The sequence below is a fragment of the Monomorium pharaonis genome, unplaced genomic scaffold, assembly GCF_013373865.1.
Source record: "Monomorium pharaonis isolate MP-MQ-018 unplaced genomic scaffold, ASM1337386v2 scaffold_393, whole genome shotgun sequence".
In the NCBI taxonomy this organism is placed as follows: Eukaryota; Metazoa; Arthropoda; class Insecta; order Hymenoptera; family Formicidae; genus Monomorium; species Monomorium pharaonis.
In genome coordinates, this window is record NW_023415685.1 from 1 (window position 1) to 10,826 (window position 10,826).

At 29.7% G+C, this 10,826-nt stretch overlaps 1 protein-coding gene across 1 annotated transcript; it reads left to right on the forward strand.

Moving 5' to 3' along the window:
- The first annotated feature begins 135 nt into the window (after nucleotides 1-135).
- On the forward strand, nucleotides 136-9,658 carry LOC118648352 (fer-1-like protein 6). Its single transcript, XM_036294682.1, has 10 exons — nucleotides 136-351; nucleotides 604-765; nucleotides 1,531-1,794; nucleotides 2,199-2,415; nucleotides 2,721-2,947; nucleotides 4,508-4,654; nucleotides 4,934-5,078; nucleotides 5,659-5,788; nucleotides 6,658-6,992; nucleotides 9,510-9,658. The coding sequence occupies exons 1-10, from the start codon at nucleotides 148-150 to the stop codon at nucleotides 9,647-9,649; spliced, it is 1,971 nt and encodes a 656-aa protein (XP_036150575.1). The 5' UTR covers nucleotides 136-147; the 3' UTR covers nucleotides 9,650-9,658.
- The last annotated feature ends 1,168 nt before the right edge of the window (nucleotides 9,659-10,826 follow it).

Below are 10,826 nucleotides of genomic sequence, written 5' to 3' on the forward strand. Positions count from 1 at the left end.
GTTGTAATTTTCTTATATTACAGTATATTTTATTAAAATTTTTTATTTTAGGTAATCTTTAAGATATTAAAGTATTACACAGTTTTGTATAATAATATTTAATTTAAAAAGATTATATGTATAGTTAGAATACGTTTTAAGAAAATTATGTTTGTACTAATTTATTATTTATGGAAATCTGATTTTATATATTTTTGTACTTTTGTAATTTTTCAGGTGATAAAACAAAGTTTAGATCCGTTTTGGGACCAGACGTTAATTTTTCCTCCCATTATTTTACACGGTACTAAGGAGTATATTAAGTTTCTACCACCTGAAGTCATTTTGCAGGCTTTCCAGAAGGATTTATATGTAAGCAAAGTAATAAACATGTTCAATTTCTTGGCAACGTTTTCTTGAAAAAGTGAAAAAGAAGAAATACAAAAGTAAACTAGTACTTTTTAAAAGGAGATACAAATAAAAATAAAAATGTCGAAGATACTGTTGTTTATATACATAATTTATTCTTTCTTGGTATTTTCAAGTAGAAATAAAAAAATAAAGATTTCAAATTACTTTAATTAATAAATTTAAACATTACAAATCTTTTAAAAAATAATACAGGGCACGAGAGAATTCTGTGGCAGATGTATCGCGGTGCCATTAGTGAAACTCGCCACGGAAACTTACTCGCCGCCTGATTTTCCACCGAAATTAGAGTGGTACAAATTCCAGTCGCAAAAAGATTGCACTGGTTCAGTCCTCGCAGCTTTTGAGCTGATAGAAGTGAGTTATCGATTTTTCTTCTCATGACAAATATCCCCACGGTGTCTCAAGTGACATTTTTCAATCTTTTTTCATACAATAAGTTGTACTTATCGGTCTATTTTCTCGCTTTTCAATATCGAAAAGATATAAAACCATGAAATCATAAAATCTGATACAAAATGTATACAAGGTGAGCCAAAAACTATCAACCTTGTTTTTTCTTGAGTTTTTAGACCAGACTTATGCTGCTATGATTCGTAACGTATAAACATCACCCAAGTATTTTAAGGAATTTATACTTGTTAGTGTCTGCACTTTTAAATTGTTTATAATGCAATCGTAATACGATACCGGTCAAAAGTATATTATTTTTAGGTTTTTTAAGCTTAACTTTTCAGTAAATTATATAAATGGATTTAACATTTTATAATAAACATTTTTTTCAAATCTCGTAACGCATTATATATATAAAATGTATTCATTACTAGGTGTTTCTCATAAAATGTTGAATCCATTTGATTTAAATAAAGTGCTTAAGAAACCAAAAGGTGATATACTTTCGGTCGGCATTTACTAATTACGAAACTATGTGAAAATATTTTTGCGCATCTCCTTTCACGCTGACACCTATAGACTCTTGTTTTTATTCTGATATTGTTTTTTATTTTAATATTTTAATTTGTAAATTTTGAGACATCTTATAAACATGTTTTATTAAATAATGCATCCAATTTTACGATGGATATCTTTAAAATTGAAAAAAGTATATATATATAATCGCAGACAGAGACCAAAGAGATTTCGGACGTACCGACATCGGTGGAGGACAAGATTTACAGCATCCCACCGGATATCAGACCGAAAATGACGAGCTACAGGCTGGAGGTGATCTTTTGGGGTGTACGAGACATGAGGAAGATAAAATATACACCGGTACGCAAGCCGAGAATTATAGTGGAGTGCGCTGGAGTGCACATCAAGTCGGAGGTGATGGAGAACGCTAGGAAATTCAGCAACTTTGAGCAACCGCACATTATGATTGAGCTGGTAATTTCAAAATTATCTCGAGAATGGCTAATTAGCAAACTTGCGCATAACATACTGCTTGCGCGAGGTCACAGATCAAAGGATACAAAAATTAAAATAAACTTACTTTATTAATGGAGAAAAAATAAAACTGCTCTAAATTGAATATCATCACGTACGCGATTTAATAGAAGAAGAAACTTTTTTTCACGCTTCTTTAAACAATCTGGAAATTATATTTAAAAAAATAAAGGTTTGATTGGTCCAGTTTTGATTATCAAGTTTTTCTGTAATGATTTTTAACGTCTAATCGTTTTGATGGTCAGAAATCAAAATACGATTAAAATAAATCTACGTGATGTACGTGATGTACGTGTATTAATGGCGAGAAAACGGACCCGCTCTAAAACGTATTAATCATCAAGGAAATGCCGGAGCTCGACATTTACTATCCGAGCATCACCATAAAGGCTTACGATTCGCGCGGATTTGGCTGCTTCAAGTACGCCGGGATCTGTATTATCCCTAACATTCACGTGTTTCTGGAGCAATTAATAACCGAAGAGAATTATGATATGCAGATATATGAGTCGAAATTCATGCAGAAATTTCAGCTGGCGAAACGGCAGACGGCGATAATATGTTAGTGCGCACTCATTATTTTTGTTATTTAAATGGTACTCGTGTATCAAGTGTAAAGTGTATTCCATATATTTAAAAAAAAAAAAAAAAACGTAAATTCTCTATTTTATTTTACATAATTTTCTAAATGCACTATAAAGAAATACTATAAAATAAACAAAAGAAGAAGATATAAAGAATTATATTTAAATAATCACATTATTTTTATTATCACTTTTATTATTATAATTTTTTTTAATGCTTTTTTTTTAATAATTGAATTTTCAATGCTACTTTTATTTTATTATTGGGTTTTTTCATTGTAGTACCTTTGCCGATCGATTATAGTTCTTCAAAGGAGGAGAGCAAAGGTCTCATTCCATATAAGAGGATGGCTGCAACCGACATATACTCCAAGTTGAAAAGACTGCTTGTAATCACGAAGAGGATATTAAAATTCAAGTTCATCACCAAGAGAAAGAAAGTGGAAATTTATAAAGACAGCGGTGACGAAACTCTCGATTGGTGGAGCAAATATTTTGCCTCCCTCCAGGTTTGTAAAACCATTTTAAATGGAATTGTTGTCGCCGAAATTATTTCTTATCCAATTTGCACAAAAAATTTATTAACACGTATGAAAGACGTTGTTGAAATTTAAAGCTCTAAAATATTTTTCTTAAATTTTAGAACATAATCATTTTCCTAAGAATTTCCTGTAATAAATTAAATCTCATATAAATGTAATTAGTACTATCATATTTAAAATAAATTTTATAATTCATGAACATTTCTCACACAAAAATAATAAAACTTTATTTTTTGAATTTTTATATATTTTTAAACTCTATTCTCCTTGTTATAAGTGTAATTTTTTTAAATTCTTATTTTTCGTGTTTGCCACTAAATTAAAATAAAACTTAAAATTTAAAATTCTTCCTTCATAAAACTTAATTCTATTTTACAAATTATTTAATAAAAATTATATAAATTATATCAAAACATAGAAAAAAAATGCCCATATATATGTATATGTTAATCATAAACTTAAAATTTGATTAATTCTTATGTTACGTAAACGAAGAATCTCTTTAAATCTGGGTGTCCTAAGCTTATGTAGATCCACGACCTATTTTTAAAACATCAAACATCCTCGATCTACCTAGCTTTAGGAAATATAAAAAATCAGAAAAAATCAATATGAGAGTAAATTGATGTATATCGTGTAAACAACCTTTACTTTTCCTGCTTTTTATTTTTTTATAGGTTTTTTTTTATTATTTTATAAATCAATTTCTCAAATATATACCTATACATGGAGGTATGAAAATGTAAAGAGAACGTGCTTGTTTTCTAATGACACCTTTAATATAATGTCGATGTTAAATCACGTTCATGTACAAGAATTTTGAAAATTAATTTCTTTTGTAATTTATTTGGAATTTTGATTTTATTTTTTATTATCGCTGAAAAAACTTTTCGTGACCAGCTAAAAAATAACGATTTACTAGTGGGCCGCGATCAATACTTTGGAAATCCCTGGCCTAAAGTCGTTTGGGTGTTCAGAAATTTAATTGTTTGGGTGTCTGGTGACTCAAAGGCTTAGTAGCTTAATTGGTTAGGTGCTTAGCTGCTTAAGTGTTTAGTAATTTATTAGTCTTTAGAATTTAGTTGTATCTTTCTCTAATATTTTATTTTCTAAAAGTTTTTATATTGCATTACAAATTGCAATTGAAAAGAAGCATTTTAAATTAGGATTTTATGACCTCTTTAAAATTACAGGACTTTATGGATTTTCCAATTCTCTCTGCTTGTAATGTTTTAAATCTTGAAGTTTTCTGAAATTTTCCTCGATTCAGCTTGAATCCCAATCGCTCGTAAATCGCGTTGCTGATAAATGAACCGATACTGATCGAAATCACATAGTACACGAGTCCTGATTGACTAGGGCCAATCAGCCGAAACATTTGATAATGCAAATTATTGAGTCACGTTGAATCCTCAGGAAGAGAGAAATAGAGAATTGGGAATCACGACAGCGTTTCGTCGTAAACCGGTGCCGACGTTCAAGGTACTATTTAATGCACTTGCCCGAACTTGAGTGCTCAGACACTGAAATCAGATCTATTCTACGGAGCTGGAGATGCAGCCGCAATTCGAGGGGTTTCAAGACCGACTCCGCACTTTCGAATTGTGGCGCGGAAGAAAGGGTGAAAGTCCCGAGCACGGAAGCCCCGGAGATAATTATGCTGGTAAATTTAAGGTGCGTCTGTATGTGCGCAAATTTACTTTGGCAAATTATTAGAAAGGAACATAGAGAATGATTTTCGTAAGAAAATAGCAGTGGAGAAAAGTTTCCTTTATATTCTTCAATAAAAGAGGAATTTATTTTATTTTATTTAATATTAATTAACATTAATTGAGAACGAACTATTAACGGCTAACGTTCAATTAATAAAATCGACACCGGAGATTTATTAAACGCCTCTAAAGCACTCAGTTTATTTATGTCAAATGCCATAAGTTGTGATTTCTCTTTTAGGGACATATTTCTGTATACCAGTGGCCGCATCCTGATAATCTTCCGTGCAAAACGAGAAGCGGGAGAGACGCGGCTAATGGCCTGTGCAACGATTATCCGCCTCAAGAGCCTGTTAAGCTCCTCGTTAGACTCTACGTTGTAAAGGGTTAGCCTCCCTATGCTATACCACGTGCACCGAAAAACATGACTCGTTTTTAAAAACGCTGTTTTTCCTTATGAAAATATAATACTGGACAATATTAAATTTACCAGTTAATTATTACGCGTTTTGAGTATTAAAAGTACTAATAACAGTGCTTTCAATACTTAATATAAATATTATTTCAGTATTACAATTTTTATAAGGGTTTTATTCGTTCTTACTGGTTTTATATTAAGTCACAAACTTTTCTAAAAAATTGAATTTGAAGCCCCGTTGTTAAAATATTTATTCTTAATTATAAAAGCGTGATGGGGCTTCAGATGGCCCCGGGTTAAATTTTTACTGAACAAAAGTTTAAGTCAAAATGCCGAAAGTAATTGTATAAAACGGAAGCTCGTAATGGGAAGGTATTTACGGGACATTTTCTCTGTGTAAGCATTTTCTACCTTCTTCCTTATTTAAAAGGGTGACTTTAGACCTTCTCACTTTATTCGCGGGATTTTCCAGTACACCTTATACTCCTCGGTAAACTGGAAAGCCCATCTGCGGCATCGAGCCGACAGTAAATTTGCTTTTCGCGCAGGCATTAACTTACAGCCTAAGGATCCTCTCAGCGGCAAGTCCGACCCGTATCTCCGCGTGAAGCTGGGAAAAAATTCTATCAGCGACAGGAAGAATTATATACCCAATCAATTGAACCCTACGTTTGGGCGGTAAGGTCAACAAAAAAGCTGCCGTAGCTTCTTTCCAAGGTACACCGCGGCTATGGCCGTGCCCTTCGGGCGTTATCGGGAAATATTTTATCGATATCCATCTGTGCATCCGTGCGTATCGTGCTTTTTACAGCACTCAAACTGCACGCTCGGACTTTCTTGCCCCAATGTAACAACGTAGCATATAAACGTGACAAGGATTAAAAGTATTTTGATAACTAGTACTTTTCTTTTTTAAAGAAGCAATATTTATGAGAAATAGAATTTTTAATCTTCCAGCAGCAAAATTTAATTTTTAATGCCGTACCATCTTTATGAAAAATAATTAATATATGCATATATAGAATATTTTATAAAAATATGCTAAATATTTTTAAAGTATAATCTTTACCATTAAATAAATAAATAAATTTTGAATAAAAAAATTACACAATTGCATCCAATTACACACTTGAAATCGCATATTAATAAAAATTATAATTATTAATATTTTATTAGGTAATGTTTCTAATAAATATATGCAATTTTTAAAAAATTAATAGTTAGATCCTTTAGCGAGAAAGCAAAAAAATAAAATAAAATAAAATAAAATAATAAATATATCTAGAAATTCTAAGAAATAAGATGTTACACATGAAAACTAATTTATTAACAAATATGTTTTTTTTTAAATATGCAATAAAGAGTAAAAAAACTTGAATTCTCTAGTAAAACAATAAATAAAATAAAAATTTAACTCTTTAATTTTGAGTCACTTTTACTTAAAATAATTATTTTTATTTGATTCAATACTAAAAAATTAAATTTCAAGTAAATATGGAAAGATTAATTAATGCGATTATCATCGAGAAATTATTATTATCTGACAGTGTGTTTGAATTCGAGGCGACCTTCCCACAAGATTACATGTTAGAGATTCAAGTGTGGGACTTCGACGCCACGACGGCCGACGATCTGATCGGTGCGACGCGAATCGACATCGAAAATCGATTTTACAGTCGACACCGGGCACACTGTGGAATCGCAAACGCATACAGTACCACCGGTTACAACGCTTGGAGGGATCGCGAGAGACCGACGCAGATTCTGGAACTCCTCTGCAGGAAGAACAATCTACCGCCACCGGAATACGGAGAACGCGAGATTAAGATCGGCAAGCAGTCATTTCCCTTTCATGCCGTGATCGAACGCGAAGGTGAAGTAGGTACGTAACATTTCCATCAGTTGAGGATTATTATCGCAGCTGCTAAGTGATTTCCGATAAAGACAGAGAGAGAGAGAGAGAGAGAGAGAGAGAGAGAGAGAGAGAGAGAGAGAGAGAGAGAGAGCGAATTCATATCCTGATGTAAATCAAACACTAGTCATTTGTAATTTACAATTCAAATAGAAGTCTAGGCACGTTTATAACGTGAATCTCATTTCCAAAGCGTAACAGATGGGATATTCGGAATGAAGAAGTACTGAAGAAAATCTCTGATTTGTTTTTTCTTGTATAGGAAGGCCAGACACAGATCTTAATTTTCATGAAGTTAATAAGATTTTATAATCACAAATTTTTGCAATTTTAAATTCTTAATCTTAAATATGTAGAATAAATAATTTTGCAGGCAATAAATAATATATAATAAAAATAACAAATAAACAAGTTAATCTACTTTATTTGTTCTATATTTTTTCTTCTTTTTTCTTAGTGTTTTAACCGGTTCAAACATTTATTGACAAAAATTTAATTAATTACAACAACGTAAAAAGTTATAGACATATGAAGTATATTTTCAATATTTTTAAGCTTAAGTTGAGTAATTTATTCTTTATATATATTAAACATACAAAATAGCTTTCAATTCGAAGAATTTTGTTCGTCGGCGAGCAAAATGTATTCGATCTTATGTATCTATTATACAAATAATGATCGATTATTGCAAATATCACAACAATAGTTGAAATAGTAATTCAGAAAACCTTTATTGGTTCGATTTTTATACTATATACATCGCAAAATCACTGCTTTGATATGCTTCTAAATCATTAGTAATAAGAATTAATTAACCGAGAACTGAATCGCTAATCGTTGGAACAAGGAATTGCCTTTAATAAAATAAAATGCCTGCGCTTTGCTCGTGCAAATGATAGCGGTAGCAAGTTTGTATAATATAGCGTATTGTACACGCAAAAACGAGTCCACGTGCTATTGTATATTACCCCAAAATATTGAATTAATTCACGAAGATTCTATTTTTATTGCGGTTGATTTTAAAAAATAAATTCCTATTGTGATGATGAATTTATTTATGTAAAAACTAAAATTTATCATTTTGATAAAAAAATTATTTATGTAAATTAATGTATTATTAATCTTTTTTTTTTTGATAGTTTTACTAAAAAATATATAATGTGTTTTTTAGAAAATTAAATTAATTAGTAAGAAACGTTACAAGATAATTTTATTTTAATTTATTACAGTTGTTGAAAGAGTTTTTACTGCTCTTAAAACATAAGAAATTGAAAAAATAAATTACATAAATTAGTTCTTATTAATCAAGTACTTTTTCAATTAAATTGTAGATAATTTTATTACTATTTTTTTATTATTGCTAAAATAAAATATAATTTTATACAAATGAGATTAGATTATGCTAAGAAATCTATTCAACGTAATTCCATTTTTTGATAAATTATTAAAATTGCAAAACAAATTTTATTGTCTTTGAGAGAAATATAAACTTTTTAAAAATATTTTTTCAATCAAATTATATAATAGATACTTTTAATGTATTAAACAATGTTAAATCACTAATACAAAATTAAAAAATTAATTTGACATAAATTGCTTATGTTTGTCTTATTATTAATAATCAATATAAAAGAGAAAAATTATTCTTTATATTAATCAAGTAAGAATATAAAAACAATATTAGTTGCAATTTTATCATAATCAATTTCTTCAAATTAAATAAAGTATGTAAATAATTATTTTTAAATATTGTTTAAATTATATAATAAGATGTTTAAAGTATTTACACATGTAATTTTTTCTTATATTATTTTTAAAGTAGTATATGGGAGATACAGAATTCTTCTTTATTTAAGAGTAATTTTAATACTAGATTAAAAAATATAAAACATATACACACAATCTTTGGAATTGATTGTCGGATCGCAAGAAACACACAGAGCTCAGTTTGCCTCAAGACAAACTCCGAGTTTCTCAGTTGAATCACGATTACAAACGTGACGTTACGAATGTTGAACTGACTTTCAGAGTCGATTTATCAAACCGTATCATGTATCACGTCACTCTGACTGGTTTTGATCAAGTTCTTCAATAAATACGCGACTATATGTATAAATTGTTCTAAATAATTACCTAATTTTATTATTTAACATTATTTAAAACATTATTTAAAAATTATTGTCGTTGTAAAGAATATTTCGCTTTTAAGACCAAAAATGTTTAATTTTTTTTTCCTCGATTTAGAAAAATAGTTGTAAAAGTTTCAGATAAAAATAAAGATTTCTAAAACAAAAATATTCTTAAAATAAAGATTAATCTCTTCATTCGATATCAATATTAATGAATAAATTTGTTTCAATATTAATATCAATAAATGAATTTCATTGATTTCAAATCAATGAATAAATTTGTTTGCAAATTTATGCTTATGTATAAAGTAAAATAATCTCGTAAGAAACTTATATTAAATAATCAATGTGCAAACAGACAAAGAAGAGTGCATGGCTCTCAGTGTACTTCATCACTGGCAAGATTTTCCTATCTGCGGATGCGCCCTCGTGCCGGAACACGTCGAGAGACGACCACTTTTCAACATTAAGAGGCCGGGTCTCGAGCAGGTTGCATGAAATATATCGTCTGACCATGAAAAGTAACTCCGTTCGTTAGGAAACGTGACCGTGATACAGACATTGTTGTTCACGGGAGAAAAGTTCTTTTCATATTTTAATTAAACCATTGCGTGCATACAATTTACCTTTCTCTCTCTCAAATAAATGAAATATTTTTTAAATTTCTAATTAATTAAAAACCATTACATTTTGATCCATAAACATAGGACGTTTTCCACATTGTTATAAATACAATGCCAAGATAAGCATTACAATGATATTGTTGCGTTTGACAGATTCACTCGTGCGTTCGCGAATTCACGCGATACTTATAAACAATAAAGATTCACTCGCGAGATAAACGACTTTGTTTAAAAGCGAATATTGAACCTCATAACAAATTGATAGCGTCTGTTAAGCGCGGTGTCGTCAGAAACGACTCGTCCAAATTTCTCCGTAGAATCGCACATGTTTTTCAAAGGACGACACATCATAAGAGATAGATCTTTTTTTCTTAATATATAAGGGATAACGACGAATGAATCTCTATTCGATTTTTAATAAAAAATCTGAAATAAAAATATTGCGGTCACAATTGTTTTCAAATTATAACCAAGTAATAATTAAGCTTTATAATACTACACTTGCTTATGTGTCAATTGGTTTCGCTAAAGCATTTAAAAAATTTAGCAAGATACAGATCTAAAAATAATTCTATTAAATCATTAAATAAAGCATTTATATGGGACACATAAAATAATTATGTAGGACACGTATCTTACAGAGGCTTGAGTACTCAAGCTGGTAGCTAAGATATCAAAGCTTTTTGCAGCGTTGCTTGAGAATCCTCACAAACAAATATTTTAATAGTTCAATAAAATTATTTTTCAGATCTTTATTTAATTAAATTTTTAGATGCTTTGGCAAATTGTTTTTGGGAAATTTATCGCGAGTAACTGATTTTTAAAACATTTAAATAATAAATAATTTTCACTAAAATTGACTGGGTATTTTTATGTGTAAATATTACGCGCGCTGTTGAATCATTAGTATCATCAGTATAGAAATATTTACCATCTTATTACTAACAAGAAACTTTTATTGTTACATGCACAGAGAGAAAGGTTTCTTTAGATTTAATATAGTTTTGTTTAATTATTCAAAGCATATATTTCTTTGGTTTTAATTATATTTT